Raw genomic sequence first — 17,039 nt, 5'->3', positions numbered from 1 at the left:
GGTGATAATAAAAATAAGGCACACTAAGGGGAGCTGAGGGAGGAAAGGGGTGTGAGAGATGGGGATGGGGGAGAAATTAGCAGAAGGGCAGTTGTGAATATTCACCTGGCTTCACAATATACACAGTTTTATTCCTTTTTATTTATTTGGTTTATTGGACTTAAGCATACAACAGAACATCTGGAGCTTCTGTTCAGCTCCAAGTTCCCAGTTGTCACCCCAGAGTCTCTCATGAGTAAGTTTGCAGTCACACCAAGAATTGGCATTTCAGACACCTTCCCTGACAATGCTGCTGGTGCTCAGCTGGGGACTATTTATTTTCTGTTCTTTTCATCTCATTTTTCCATCAGAATCATTGACTACATGGAACCCCAGAATCACACAGAAGTTTCAGAATTCCTCCTCCTGGGATTGACAGAGGATCCAGAAGCACAGCTCATCCTCTTTGGGCTGTTCGTGTCCGTGTACCTGGTCACTGTCTTGGGGAACCTGCTCATCATCCTGGCCGTCAGCTCTGACCCTCACCTCCACACCCCCATGTACTTCTTCCTCTGTAACCTGTCCTTCTCTGACATCTGTATAAGCACAACCACCATCCCCAAGATGCTGGTGAACATCCAGGCACAGAATCAGCACATCAGCTTTACAGGCTGCATCACCCAGGTCTACTTTGTCTTCATTTTTGCTGGACTTGAAAATTTTATCCTTGCCACAATGGCCTATGACTGCTATGTGGCCATCTGCCATCTGCTCAGGTACACGGACATCATGAACCCCCAGCTCTGTGTCCTGCTGATTCTGCTCTCCCTGCTCATTACCAGCGGGGTTAGTGTGCTCCACAGTCTGATGGTGCTGCGGCTGTCCTTCTGCCAGGACCTGGCAATCCCCCACTTCTTCTGTGAGCTTTCTCACGTCCTCAAGCTGGCCTGTTCAGATACCTTCATCAACAACTTCCTGATATATTTTTTTCTGTGGTCTATTTGCCGGTGTTCCTCTGTGTGGAATCATTTTCTCTTATACGCAAATAGTCTCCTCTGTTTTGCAAATGCCATCAGTAGAGGGAAAGGTTAAAGCCTTTACCAACTGTGGGTCTCACCTCTCTGTTGTTTCCTTGTTCTATGGGACAGTGTTTGGAGTGTATATTAGCTCTTTAGTTACTGACTCTTCCAGGAAGACTGCAGTAGCTTCAACGATGTACATTGTGGTCCCTCAGATGATGAACCCCTTCATCTACAGCTTGAGGAACAGGGACATGAAGGCGGCTTTGAGGAAACTCATCAGCGGATACCTACTTTTCTGTCATTGTGCTTTCTATGCTGGGCTTGGTGTCTAGAATATGGCACCCAAACATGGGTGAGCTGCATGCCTGACTCCTCCATCACCAGTTCGTGTATCATATCAGTATCCTCAAGTATATTCTAGTTGGGGTTGAAACCTGGTTTTGCTTTTTCTCTAGCTCTGTGATGTTTAACAGTTGATTTCAATTCTCTAAATTCAAGTTCTTTCTTCAGGTTCTAAGGAAGGAACACCTGAGAAAAACATTCAAGTTGTACATTTTTTTTTTACTCACTTGCAGAAGAAGGAATATTGCAGAAAATAGGCATGACAGTGAAAGTATTTAAACAGGTGGTCATGGGTAGAGACTAGCATCCACTTCAACTATGTAATTTCAATAACACCTAAAGGATTAGAGTGGAGTAAGGGAGCTGACCTCTCACACACCTACTTAGGAATGAATTAGATGGTCACTGGTAAACTGCCTCTTTATGAGAAACATTGGCACCTACCATACTCAGTTTCATTATCTATGAAATTAGCACGATTGGATTATCTCAATGGTTTGAGATGATTGTGAGATATCTGAACTTCATCAGTAAAGTGATTTCAGTTCTAATAGAAAATAGGATCTCTACCTCCAATATGACCAAGCAATAGACTTATCTCCCTTTACAAGAGCTTTAGAAGGAGGGAATGTCTAGGAACAGGGGAGGAGGGAACCAGCGAGCCTCCATGTGTTGTGTGGTCCTAGGATTGGTTCTGCTCAGGGTCACCAGGTGGTGGCATGAGGTGAAGTCATCCCCAGACATGAGGCCCAGAGACAGAAAACTGATGGTCCTTTTTGAAGTCAGGTGACTAGGGAATTTTCCATGGAGTCACATAGAAGATACCTCTGCAGTGGACTGTACCGTGTCCCTCCTATCCTACTTGTTCACATTGTATATCCAGTAACTTATTAATAGTTTATGATATGATGGTGAATCATACTTACTTAGAATTAAAGCCTTTGTGGAGGATGAGCTTCTCCCAGATTATGTGGGTAGAGTTTAATATAATCACATGAATCCTTATAAGACAGACAGAAGTGGAACTGACCCAGAGTAAAGGAAGATGTAATGAAATCAGGGTGACAGAAACTGAATTCATGAAGCTTGTAGTAGACTTACAGTGCTGATCTTTTCCTTCCTGCTTTATTGTGATAGAACTGACACTACAACTGTGTAAGATTAAGGTGTGCAATGTGTTGATTTGATACACTTATGTCTTTCAAAATGATTACCACCTGGCAATAGCCAAAACCTCTAAGCTGTGACATCATTGACATTTCTTTTTAAGGTGAGAGTATTTCAGATCTACACCTTTAGCAATATTTGGTAGCCCAAAATATTAAGAACACCACATGACTAGCTATAACCACCATGCTGTACGATGAGATCCTCCTAAGCTGGTCCTACAACTGGAGTTTCCTGTCTCAGAATAGCATCTCCATATTTCCTCCAGTTCCTTCATTATCACCTTTCTTCTGTTTCTATGAGTTTGATTATCTATTTAGGTGTTTATTTAGTATTTATTAAAATATAGTTGATATGCAATATTATACCAGTTTCACATGTGTAACACAGTGAGTCACAGTTGACTCTTTCTTGACCCCTGTGTTGATGTTGCTTTTGGTGTCATACCCAATCATTGCCCACAATAATGTCAAGGAAATTGCCCTGCACTTTCTTCTTAGAAATTTGTGGTTTCAGTTTTACATTGTTTTTAATTCATCATGATGTAATTTTTGTGAGGGTTGCAAGATAGTGATCCAGTCTCATTTCACTGCATGGGGTGACCCAGATCTCTGTAAACCATTTGTTGAAGAGACTGTTCTTTCCCCTTTGAATAATGTTGGTGCACTTGTCAAATACTGGTTGACCATGCACACGTGGGTTTATTTGTTGGCTTTTGGTTCTGTTCCATCAGTGTGTGTGTCTGTTTTTATGCCAGTACCATTAGGTTTTGTTTTCTCTAGCTTTGTAATATAATTGGAGGTTGAAAAGCATGATGTCTCCAGCTTTGTTCTTTCTCTTTGGCTATTCAGAGTCCTTTACTGCCTTAATCATTTGTAAATATCCATTTCAGTGGTTTTAAATACACTCACAATGCTGTGTTACCCTCAACACCTTCCGTCCATAAAATTCTTCATCTACCCAAACTAAAACCCATACCTATTAACAGTCCACCCTTTTCCTCTTGCCCCCAGAACTTGGCAATCTCATTCTAATTTCTCTGACTGTGAATTTGACTACACTTGGAACCTCATAGAAGTAGAATCACACATTATATATCCCCTTGGGACTTGTTTTATGGAGCATAATATCTTCAAGATTCATCCATGGTGTAGCGTCTGTCAGAATTCCATTCCTCTTTTGGTTGAAAAAAAGTGCCTTTGTGTGTGTACCATATTTTATTCACCACTCATCAGTTGATGGGCACTTGGGTTACCTCTACCTTATTGCCATTTTGGACAATGCTGCCATGAACAGGGATGTACAAAAACACGTTCAAACCAATGCTTTCATTTTATGGGAGAATGCATCTAGAAGCAGAATTACTAAATCATATGAGAATTCTACATTTAACTTGTTAAGAAATGCCACATTGTTTTCAATACAAAGTCATATAAAAAGAAAACATGGAAACATTTATCGATCAGTGCATGAATACATAAAGTTAATTAATGATGAAAAGTTGGTAATGAAGAATAAAATAGAGTAACATGTTCACCTAGAAATTACAGCGAAATGTCATTCATTGCACTGACAGTATGGATCAACCCGCATACAAGGGCTTTGCCCATTATATTGTAATTTCTCATAACATAACTATAAAGACAAAGTGTAATAAAATCAACAAATGATCCCATAAAATGCAAAAAGTAACCTATTGAGATTAAATAGGAAAGGTGTTTAAAAATCTTAAATATGTCTGCATTGATGACAGTCAAAAATGTTTAGAAATTTTAGATCATAATCAGCACTATGAAATAGAGGGAAGATTAGGAATCCAGAAACATTCAGGGGACCTTGAAAGAATCATCTGAGTGTTTTCACTTTACCATTACTTAGCTGTAATTAAAAATGTTTTTTTACATGAACCATAATCAATGATTTTATACTTAAAGTTAGAATTGTTGTCCTGACACTGCTAATTGGACTAGATGCCATACCTTTTACTGAGAACTAGCTGACTGAGTCCAATTAGAGAAAGCAGGTGTGTCCACACATGCAAGGTGTGTGCAGTGGGGAGACAGAAATGGTTGGTAAACACCTGGCCTCGCAGCCTAGGGAAGCAGCCATCCTGAATACCTCCCTTCTAGAGTCCTGGTCTTTACGGGTTTGCACTGTCCTGGGACCTGAATCATAATAAAACTTTATCTAATGAGGAGCTTTGGATATTGAGCCCCCCAGGGATGTAGAGACTGCAAGTAGTGTGTCTGTGACCACCTCACTTAACAGGCCCGCCCAGTCAGGAGACAACAGCTGAGCCACCTCCCTGCCACAGTGCCTCTTGCCCAGAAAACCGGAACTTCACTGCATTTCTCTGCCATTCACAGATGCAGACCTTCTGTCTCCATCTTCAGCTTCCAGGCAACATATCAAGCATCACCCCACAGTGATGCCAGTCAGGTAACCCAGTGTCCCTTAGACAATGCTCTGTCGTGAGGTCAGCGTTTAGGAGACACGCACCTCTACCAGCTGCTAGGAGTGCCCCTGCCTAAGGGGATCAGCTTCACCTCACGCCACACACATCCACCTACAGAAGAGCTTTGGTGTCATGTTGGCGGCCTAGCAGTAGGAATGAGGAGGAGGAAGCACAGACCCAGAACCACAGAGCACGCTGCGGCCCTGGTGTCCTTGACCCTCCTCTTAAAAGGAGCAAATATTTTGAATTATATCCAGAGCCTGATCAATTAGAAAGTCCACCATTAACCCCTTTCCAGAGCTAACAAACATTGGCATTCTGCTATATCAGCTTCATGTGTATGATTTTTAATCAACAATATAGTAGACATACAAAAATCACCTCTTTCAACTTCCCTTTCGGCCTCTGACTCCCTCCACACAGGCAGCGCCATATGATGGTGATCCCCAGGCAAGGTTTCACATTGTGCGTTTATATGTATAGTTTATACTTGAATATAGTTGATCTACAATATTATATTGGTTTCAGATATACAAAATAGTGATTCAATAATTATATACATTACTAAATGCTCACCAAAGTAATATATATATATATCTATATATATATATATATATATATATATATATTTGAAACATACCTCTTATTTATTCTAATGACATCACCTGAAGCAGATAATGTTTGTGAATTTTATGTTTACTGGTGGGTACACGTTTAAGTATATAATAAAAGTTAAGAATCATGATATCCATCAGCTGGGAAATGCAGGCTTTAGTTGCGGTGTTCAATATAGAACACTGCACGGTATTTAAAATGAATGAGGAAAACAGAGCATCAGTAAACATAACTTTAGGAGGAAAACCAGTTGTAAATGCATGCAGAGCATGAGTCTGTGTGTGCGCCTCTTTAACAAGCAAGAATAATGCAGTTGGTTTTACAAGAACAGTACCTAATATAAGAGAAAGTGCTGGGGGATGATGGATATCAAGCTAGCACAGTGTTTCCTGCTGGGAAGGAAAGGAGCTCAAATTGTACATACCTGAGGCCAGGGCCTCAAATGTGCCTCTTGTGATGAAAATACTTCTAGGAAGGATGGGGAAGAGTGTGAATTGGCAAATGTTGGCTGGAGGGTATTCGGTTCTTCAAGATGATTCTCTATAGTTTGTAATGCTTGAATAAACTCTCACAGATAGAAACATAGCAAAGTCATTTGAAAATATTCAAAATATTTGAATGCCATACACTTCCTATTGAAAAATTTTATTTACTGTAGGGTTTTATTGCTTGTATTGACTCATGTACCAAGTTAATTTTTTTATTTAATTCATTTTCATTGATTTATGTCCATGCCAAAGTAATGTTTGGTAGGGCCTTCCTTTCCCTGCATGTGACTAAGATTCCTGGAAAGTCTTTCAGCACATCAGCCCATCTCTGATGTGCAGTTATCACCCTAGGCCTCTGTCCTTAACTGGACCCACCTACCAGGTCCATTCTAGGTGTGGAACAGCCCACATACTGTGGTTCATGGCAGACAAAAAAAAATCACAACAGGAAATGCCACTATGTGGGTCACACCTGATTGCCTAAATGTGCTGGCTGCTGTAACCTCCTCATTCCTTATCATTGTGAGTGCTCCCAATACACAAGCACATGCTAGGCTTCTTTCTCAATGTTCTTGCTTTTCACCATTCACACAGCAAGTGTAGGGGCCTCGATTAAATTCACAGTGTCTGAGTCTATATAATATACCGAACGACCAGTCCTAAGATGGGCACTTGTGTCCTCAGGCTTTGGAAAATCTTCAGTGCACGGGACATGCCTGTTAGGATGCCTGGCACTTGTGTTCCCTTACAAGGCTGTGACTTCGTAGGTCAAATTGTCATTTTTTTGATTCTGTCATTGCAGAATACTATGCATTTCACCTTCCCCATGAAGCTGTTTTGTTTTTGTCATATGTCAGCCCTTCCCTTCCATTAAGGGAAGAAAATCCTGAAGATGAGATTTTGCAACTTCATTCTTATATTTATGATTATTTGAAAGTGTGGAATATCCTTAGGGAATCATGTCATGTGGTTTTTATTCCACTGCCAGGACTTGAGAGTGCCAGACAGTCATTCTCAATAAAATTGGACTGGTTAAGTGAGAAGAGGGTAGAGGAGGGGGGAGAGAATAAGGATGGAGGGAGATAAAAAAAAAAAAGAGGAAAAGATTTTTGTTTCACCTGGGGTTCACAGTATGGATGAGCGGTTTTCTAGGACAATAGATCTCAAATGTTAGCATATGTCAGCATCATCTGGAGGGCTTATTAAAACAAGTTGCTGGGCGTCAGCCCCAGAGTTTATCATCAGTAAGATGAAGTGGGACCAGAGATTTAGCATTTCTAACAAGTCCCAGATGCTGCTGCAGGTCCACAACTATATGATTATTTTTTTTGTTACCCAATATTTTCTATAGATTCATTAACTACATGGAACCTGGAAACCAGACGCATGTTTCAGATTTCCTTCTCATGGAAGTGACAGACGACCCAGAACTGAAACCCCTTCTTTTCAGCCTGTTTCTGTCCATGTACATGGTCACCATCCTGGGGAACCTGCTCATCATCCTGGCTGTCAGCTCTGACCCCCACCTCCACACCCCCATGTACTTCTTCCTCTGCAACCTGTCCCTGGCTGACATCTGTTTAAGCACAACCACAGTTCCAAAGATGCTGGTGAACATCCAAGCACAGAATCAGCACATCAGTTACACAGGCTGCATCGCCCAGGTCTGCTTTGTCCTAGTTTTTATTGGTTTTGAAAGCTGTCTCCTTGCAGTAATGGCCTATGACCGCTATGTGGCCATCTGCCATCCCCTGCGGTACACAGTCATCATGACCCCCTGGCTCTGTGTTCTGCTAATCTTGGTCCTTCTGCTCCTTAGCACTGGGGATGCCCTGCTCCACGGTCTGGTGTTGTCGCAGTTGTCTTTCTGCAGGGACCGGGAAATCCCCCACTTCTTCTGTGAACTTGATCAGGTCATCAAGCTGGCCTGTTCTGATACCTTCATCTATACCATCCTGATATTTTTTGTGGTTGGTCTATATGGGGTTGTTCCTCTTTGTGGGGTGATTTTTTCTTATACTCAAATTGTCTCCTCTGTTTTGAGAATACCAACAGTGGGGGGAAGGTATAAAGCCTTTTCCACCTGTGGGTCTCACCTCTCAGTTGTTTCCTTGTTCTATGGGACAGGTTTCGGGGTGTACATTAGTTCTGCAGTTACTGACTCTTCCAGGAAGACTGCTGTGGCTTCAATGATGTACATTGTGGTTCCTCAAATGATGAACCCCTTCATCTACAGCCTGAGGAACAGGGACATGAAGGGGGCCTTTAGGAAACTCATCAGTAGGATAACCTCACTTTAGGGATGCGTTATGTTTGGATCAGGTATCTAGAATGAGGGACAGGCAGAGGTGTTCTGTTGTTCTGGAATTCCTAATTCTTCCATTATCAAGGTCTTCTAAAATGAGGAGACAGCATAACAGGTAAGTGCATTTGAACTTGAGCTTGAAATCTGATTTTGCACTTTGTTTAGCTCTTTAATGTTTGACAAATGACTTCAACTGTTTATGCTTACATTTTTGGGTCTCATCCAGAGAAGTAAACTTGATTGCTGGGATACTGTTATAGTCATTTTGGAGGACAAGATTCTTAGAATAATTGGAGAAGGTGGAAAGGGAAGGGAGAGGCTATAAGGAAGACTGTAGTCAGAAGTAAATACTTACTTCCACCTTATTCCAACAGTAGGGCCATGTGAAGTTCTCTCCAGAGGTAGGCCTGAGAAGCAAGGGCACTTATTTCTTACCCCCACTTGATAATTACTTAGAGTTATCTCTAGTAAACTCCACCTCTTGATGCAATATCAGATCCCAGCATATGCAGATTCATCATTATAACATTGATATAGTTAGATTATCTCCGTGTTTTGAGACAAATATGAGGTTTGTGAACTTCAAGTTGAAGATGTCTTTGGTTCTAGTAAGCAAAAGAGAATCTGTCTCTAATATTCTCATACAAGAAAGATCATTATCATTTTATGGACTTCAGAACTGTGGAATATATGGATATGAGAGAATACAGATTCATTCATTTCTCCATGAGGTGGCTTCAGTCTGGAACTACATATTGGCTGCAGGTGCAAGTGTCATATTTGGGCAAGATGCGCAGAGAACAGAAAACTGACTGTCTTCCCCTGGGTCATTTAATAACTGACTTTTCCATAGTGTCACAAGAAGTTACCCTTTAATCTGACACTGAGAATAGGATCATACACACCTTCTTAATCTAATTATGGTGTGGGGAAAGCAATGTGAAATCCTTATACTGGTTAATAGGGTTAATTCCTGTGGGGAACTGTCATACCTATTTCAAGCACTTAACACAATACCTGACTAAATGGTACTCAATAACTTTTAGACGGTACCACAGTTTTTCATATCTTGTCTATAAGCATAAGTTTTATAATTCTTTTGCACACACATATTTTTACCACCTGCTTCAGCATTTATATTTGTTTACTTTTATTGTGATTTTTTCTCATCTGATTAATATAACCAAATCTCTAATTATTCAGTAGGGAGGGTAATGGCTGTTAATCTTTTTTTTTTTTTAGAGGGCCTCTCTCATATTTATTGATCAAATGGTTGTTGACAACAATAAAATTCAGTATAGGGGACTCAATGCACAATCATTAATGAACCCCAAGCCTAATTCTCAACAGTCTCCAATCTTCTGAAGCATAACAAACAAGTTCTTACATGGTGAACAAGTTCTTACATAGTGAATAAGTTCTTACATGGTGAACAGTGCAAGGGCAGTCATATCACAGGAACTTTCGGTTTTGATCACGCATCATGAACTATAAACAATCAGGTCAACTATGATTATTCGTTTGATTTTTATACTTGATTTAAATGTGAATCCCACATTTCTCCCTTATTATTATTATTATTATTATTAATAAAATGCTGAAGTGGTATGTAGATGCAAGATAAAGGTAGAAAACATAATTTAGTGCTGTAAGAGGGCAAATGTAGATGATCAGGTGTGCTGTTAATCTTTTTTACTGATATCTTATTTGCTTTGGTACCCTCCCATATTGACTTATTGAGAAGGATGTACCTGACTTTTTACTTATCCCTTTAGTTAACTCTTCTCGCTGTATTTCTTAGTCATCCTTGTGGAGTGCACAGAAAGAAACATGAATGAAATTAATGAAATGACTGAAGTTTTACAGTGTTCGCTGCATAATTAAGGCTCTGAGGCAAAACTTTATGAGGTGCTTTTAAAGAAGAACCCATTGTTTTTTTTTTTGTGTGTGTGTGTGTGTGGAGGAGGTGTGGAATGTAAATTACAACAGGAGAAAAGAGGCTGGTAGAGTTAGAGGCCATCATTTTTCCACACGTACAAAAGCTGGACCATCAGAGAGAAGCGTCTTTCTGGATATGTGTTAAGGAGAGAACAATGGCCATCTCCCTGGAAGAATCAAGGAAGAGCCAGTCATGGGTGTGGAGGGGAGTATTGTTTCAGCACCACAGTCGGTGGACAGCTCCCTCCCTGATGCCCTTGGTGATTTCTGTAGTTTTTCCTCCACTGACACTCACGGAACACCTGCAGGGATGGATCACCTGGGGCCCTTGTTCATACCACAGATTTCCATATCTCATCCGAGAACAACTGACTGCTGGGGAGACATCCAAAGCATGAGTTTCTAAAAGCAGCTTGTGAGTTTCTGATGCACTCTGAAGTCTGAGAAAAATGACTTAAATATTAAAAGAATATGGGAGGATGTGTTTGTATTTTGGAAGATGAAAGGCCTGCCTCTCTACCTGTTAAAATATCATATATGAGGGGATTTTTAAATTGGATCTCCAGTTCTTAAAGAGTAACAATATGATGAAAACAAATATACCCATTACCAGGTTAATAATTAAAGCATGGCCCGTGCCTGAAGAGCTTCCACATCAAATCACCTTTCCCAGTCTGTTGGTAACCACTCTCCTTAACTCTATATTTATCATTTTTTTAATATTCTACAAGATTGAATTCTATGAAATTAGCACTATTTGATCATATTTTCTTTAAACACTGGCACATTCATGGGATCAACCACATGTCATATACACTTCTGTATATCCCTGTATATATCCATATGCCAGTAAATAACTATATTTTAAAAATTAATTTCCATCTTGCTGATCTTATTAAAAGTCTAAGCTTAATTTAAGGTTTTGTAGTTCCAGAGGAAAGTATGTTTCTGTCCCAAAGTGAATCTCCTATAAAATCTGTGAAACTGAAATAAGTCAACGGAAAGGGTGGTTTGGGAGAAACCACTTTTATTGCTCACAGCTGCTTGAATTCACTAGCTAGGCTTGGCACCGTCGGTCTCCTCTGGCTGCAGGATGTGCTCTGCTGCCTTGTGCTCTACCTCCCATCTGCCCCTTCCAGGAGGAAGTCCGTTGGTGGGTCCCTGGTGACTGGCAGGTGCCAGACCAGTTATATTCCAGTAATGGAGGGGAGGAGAGGATGGACATTTTCTCTCCACCCCTTTCCCCATAAGTATGGGAGACTCTGCAGTGCTAAATACCTACTTACATGTAAATGAACTAAGGCTAGGTGGGAGATTTTGAAACTTCTATCATTTACCCCATAATCCTCTGTTCCAGAGTTCTTTCCTCACAATCTATGTGTCCCCCAACTTTGGCAATGGCCTCTTTGCAAGAAAGCTAGGGCACTGTAACCAGGCTAATAACATACAATAACAACAGACATACGGGTAGCAATACAAGCTTGAGTGTCCAGCTGGGTTCAAAGTCTGACACAAATTGAGTACCTAGCTCACTTAGTGCACAGGAGGCCAGCAGATGAACTAGGAGAGAGCTCTGTGCACACTCAGCAAGCATCAACTGTGGCTAGAAGGTGGGCCCAACCCACAAGGACTGTGGGAGAAAATAACTTTAGGGGTGATAAGATACATGTTTTAATGACACCAACACAGGCAAATCCTGTCCATCAGGAACATGCAATAGAGTGGTCTTGCGATAGGATAGTGGCAGAAAAGTGGTCTCATCCTGGTCTAGCATAACAGACTTTCATGCCTCTCCATTAATATTATTAAAATGGCCATCCTGCTTAAAGCAGTCTACCAAGTCAATGCAATCCCTATAAAAATACCAACCGCATTCTTTAAGAACTAGAAGAAATAGTTCTAAAATTCATATGGAACCACAAAAGACCTCAAATAGCCAAAACAATCCTGAGAAGGAAAAGCAAAGCTGGGAGGATTATGCTCCCCAAAGTCAAGCTCCGCTACAAAGGCACCATAATCAAAACAATTTGGTATTGGCACAAAAACAGACCCATAGATCAATGGAACAGAATAGAGATCCCACATATAAACCCAACCATATATGGTCAATTAATATACGATAAAGGAGCCATGGATACACAATGGGGAAATGACAGCCTCTTCAACAACTGGTGTTGGCAAAATTGGACAGCTACATGTAAGAGAATGAAACTGGGTTATTGTCTAACTCCATACACAAAGGTAAATTCAAAATGAATTGAAGACCTGAATGTAATCATGAAATCATCAAACTCATAGAAGAAAACATAGACAAAAAAATCTCTTGAATATAAACATGAGCAACTTTTCCTGAGCACATCTGCTCTGGCAAGGGAAACAAAAAATGAACAACTGGTACTATATTAAACTAAAAAGCTTCTGTATAGCAGAGGACACCATCAACAGAACAAAATGGCATCCTGTAGTATGGGAGAATATATTTATAAATGGCTTATCCAATAAGGGGTTAACATCCAAAATATATAAAGAACTCACACATCTCAACACTCAAGAAACAAACAACTAGATTAAAAAATGGGCAGAGAATCTGAACAGACACTTTACCAAAGAAGAAATTTGAATAGCCAACAGCACACGAAAAGATACTCCACATTGCTAATTATCAGGGAAATGCAAATTAGAACCACAATGAGGTATCATCTCACACCGGTTAGAATGCCCAACATCCAAAAGACAAGGAACAACAAATACTGGTGAGGATGCAAAGAAAGAGGAACCCTCCTAAAACTTGGTGGGAATGCAAATTAGTTCAACCATTGTGGAAAGTAGTATGGAGGTTCCTCAAAAAACTAAAACATAGAAATACCATTTGACTCAGTAATTCCACTCCTAGGAATTTACTTAAGAAAACAAGACCCCTAATTCAAAAAGACACATGCACCTGTATGTTTATTGCAGCACTATTTACAGTAGTCAAGATATGGAAGCAACCTAAGTGTCCATCAGTAGATGAATGAATAAAGAAGCAGTGATACATATACACAATGGAATATTAGCCATTGAAGAAAACAAAATACTACCATTTACAACAACATGGATGGAGCTAGAGGGTATTATGCTCAGTGAAATAAGCCAGGCACAGAATGACAAGAACTAAATGATTTTACTCATATGGAGAATAATAAACAAAGCAAAACTGAAGGAACAAAACAGCAGCAGACTCACAGACTCCAAGAAGGGAGTAGCAGTTACCAATGGGGAGGGGTTGGGGAGGGCGGGTGGGGAGGGGAGGGAGAAGGGGATTATGAAGCACTATGATTCATGATCACAATATAGGTAGATCAAAGGGAAGGCAGCATAGCATGGAGAAAACAAGTAATGACTCTAGAACATCTTACTACCCTGATAGGCAGTGACTGCAATGGGGGTGTGTGTGAGAACTTGATAATATGGGTGAATGTTGAAACCACAATGTTGTTCATGTGAAACTTCCTAAGATTGTATATCAATGATACCTTAATTTTTTAGAAAAGATTAAACTCCTAACAGGTTATAAAATGAGCAAATTAATAAATTGGACAGGAATTCATACAGAGATGAAGTCAATGACGTAAGTATAGAATATAAGGGAGCATTTGCCACTTGTAGGGCAGAGGGTTGTGAATGGGACCCTTCAGGTGAATACTATGTTGATGGCATTGCTCTATTTTTAACCCCTGGGTAGATACATGAGTTCTTACTATGTTACTGTTTCTTCAGAACTATGCATAGATTTTATGCACCACTATGGTGTATGTTACATTAAAATTACACTTGAGAAAAGGCCTTCAACACTTCTAGATCAAAATACATACTCCCATGTTCTTACAGTATTGAAGCTATGCATCTCAGACTTGAAAGATCACCATTATCTCACAGAAGGGTTACTGAAAAAGCCTCACTTCTCACATCTCTGTAGATCTTGGGTGAAGTTCAGAAACCCACCCTATGTGCAAAGGCCCCAGAAGATTCCATTTTAGAGGTTTCCTGTGAGCATAATGCAGGAAGCTCTGCTCTGGAAGGTGCCATGATTGCCAGGCAGCAGCTACTTCCCATATGTGTTGTTAAAAATAAGACAAGCCCCCTAAACTCCAACAATGATCAGAAGACACTTTCCAGCCACAACTTTGATTCTTCTTTGAAACTGCCACTGTTTTTCTCATATTATTTCTTTTTTATTGAAGTGTGGTGGACACACAGTAGTATATTGGTTTCAAGTATACAACACAGTGGCTAAAAAGTTCCACACAGCGTTAAATCTTCACCCCAACTAGTGCAATTACTCTCTGTTAGCAAAGGAAGATATTATAGAACCACTGGCTATGTTCTCCATGCTGCACTTCCATCCCCCCGACCAAATTATGATTGAGATTTTGTGCCACTGTGCACCCCTCACCTCCCCCACCCCCAACCACAGCCCCAAACCCTTGGTAACCAGCACTCACTTCTTGAGACGGCCACTGTTTTCATCCCCACACCCACTGAAATTATTCTGACAGATGACTTTGCACTCTTCTGGTTAATAAATCAGTGAGTACTGTATAGAATAACTTCCTCATAAAGATACATTAAAAAGTTTTCCTTGACAGCCCTAGGGATGCAGCCCATCCTCTAAGACATCAGTGATAAAATAATTCTATTAAATTATAAGCTCTGTGTGGACTCCACCACAGATGAGAAAGAAACGATTAAGATGACTAATGAGAAAAGTGAAACCTCAGATATGTTCTTACGTGTAAACCAATAAGATTTCCTAGCAAAGAAGATGCTGGAAGATTGACAGTCTTTGTTCTGTCTATGTAAACATAGTTTGCTTTATTATATTACTCAAATCAGAAAAATATGTATTACTCAAACCAGAAAGAACTGAAGGGTAGATATGCTGGGTGATTCCATGCAATGTTAAGTATCAATACATCCAGGGAGGGAGGGACTTGTTTCTCTGCTCATCATATCTAGTTGCAATACCAGCATCTGTTGCAGCCACATGGGTCCATAAGGAGAACTGACCCCAGGAAAATGATGCCACACAGAGGAGCTAATGAATTGCTCTCTGCATCCCCTACCTCTGAAGGCTTTGTCATGAAAGATGACTAGATTTATTGTTTTGGCATATTAGAACTAGAGTTACTTTCTCTTAGTAGAAACAGTGGCTTCCTTGCTGATCAAAATCAGATGTCACTAACATCTCAGACCACGGGGATGACCACATGACAGCAGTGTTCTAAAGGCTGAAAGAGAGTGTCATGGATGCTGACAACATAGATACAGTTTACCAGTGACAGGTCTCAGCAATTATTCAATGAAATGATGAAATAATAGTTCCTCCCCTGTCTCTCAATGGGCTTGGCTCTGAGGTGCAATTCACATGGCCCTGATCATGAGATCAGGTTGAACCGAGTCTGCTATGACCATGTACTTATTCCTTCCTCTCCCTGACCTATCTGAATTCCGGCACCTTTATTCTCAGGTTCCAACACTATCAGTAATACTCCACCTCGGGCAAGCTTCGAATGATCCCACCAAAGACACTAAGTTTTGGGAACAGAAACATCGTTCTTGAAACATCAAGGAGGTATAAAAATACAAAGTTAAGATACTGCACCAAGTTAAAACTTGCTTACCCATTATGTTATCTAGTTATTTGTGGAGAAGCTGATGATGGAAGAATTAGGCATTCTGAATCACCCAGAATTTCCATCAGTTTTCCTCATTCTAGAAACTGTAGTGAGAAGTATATGACACAGTCACAGAAGAGATAGTGTCCTACTGATGAATTTCCTCAAGGCGCCCTTCATGTCCCTGTTCCTCAGGCTGTAGATGAAGGGGTTCATCATTTGAGGGATCACAGTGTACATCATTGAAACCACAGCAGTGTTTCTAGAAGAGTCAGTTAGGGCAGAGCTAATGTACACCCCGAAACCTGTCCCATAGAACAAGGAAACAACAGAGAGATGAGACCCACAGGTGGAAAAGGCTTTATATTTTCCCTCTGCTGAAGGCATTCTCAAAACAGAGGAGACAATCTGAGTATAAGAGAAAATGATTCCACACAGAGGAACACCACCAAATACAACAGTAGCTAAATAGATCAGGATGTTATTGATGAGGGTATCAGAACAGGCCAGCTGGATGATTTGAACAACTTCACAGAAGAAAAGGGGAATTTCCAGGTTTGTGCAGAAGGACAGCTTCAGCACCATCAGACTGTGGAGCAGAGCATCCACAGTGATAATGAGCATGGGGAGGAGAAGCAGCAGGCCACAGAGGTGGGGGGTCATGATGACCGTGTACCTCAGTGGGTGACAAATGGCCACATAGCGATCATAGGCCATCACTGCAAGGAGACTACTTTCCAAACTAGCAAACACCAGAACAAAGTAGATCTGAGTGAGGCAGCCTGAGTAACTGATGTGCTGATTCTGTGTTTGCATGTACACCAGCATCTTTGGAACTGTGGTTGTGCTTAAACAGATGTCATTAATAGACAGATTGGAGATAAAGAAGTACATGGGGGAATGGAGGTAGGGGTTGGAGCTGACGGCCAGGATGATGAGCAGGTTCCCCAGGATGGTGACCAGGTACATGGACAAGAACAGGCTGAAAAGGAGGGGTTTCAGTTCTGGATCCTTTGTCACTTCCATGAGAAGGAAATCTGAAACACGTGTTTCATTTCTGGGCTCCATACT

At 40.7% G+C, this 17,039-nt stretch overlaps 2 protein-coding genes and 1 pseudogene across 2 annotated transcripts; 2 read left to right on the top strand and 1 right to left on the bottom strand.

The window, feature by feature from the left end:
* The first annotated feature begins 363 nt into the window (after positions 1 to 363).
* On the top strand, positions 364 to 1,333 carry LOC118921145 (olfactory receptor 7G1-like; annotated as a pseudogene).
* A 6,099-nt stretch (positions 1,334 to 7,432) lies between these two features.
* Positions 7,433 to 8,368, top strand: LOC118920838 (olfactory receptor 7G1-like). Its single transcript, XM_057489513.1, has one exon. It carries the CDS (start codon positions 7,433 to 7,435, stop codon positions 8,366 to 8,368), a length of 936 nt encoding a protein of 311 aa, XP_057345496.1.
* Positions 8,369 to 16,097: 7,729 nt separating this feature from the next.
* LOC118920833 (olfactory receptor 7G2-like) lies at positions 16,098 to 17,039 on the bottom strand. Its single transcript, XM_036902275.2, has one exon. The coding sequence runs from the start codon at positions 17,034 to 17,036 to the stop codon at positions 16,098 to 16,100; it is 939 nt and encodes a 312-aa protein (XP_036758170.2). The 5' UTR covers positions 17,037 to 17,039.

The sequence above is a fragment of the Manis pentadactyla genome, chromosome 12, assembly GCF_030020395.1.
Source record: "Manis pentadactyla isolate mManPen7 chromosome 12, mManPen7.hap1, whole genome shotgun sequence".
NCBI lineage: Eukaryota > Metazoa > Chordata > Mammalia > Pholidota > Manidae > Manis > Manis pentadactyla.
Note: the sequence above shows the minus strand (reverse complement) of the source record. Positions and strands in the feature narration are given on the sequence as shown.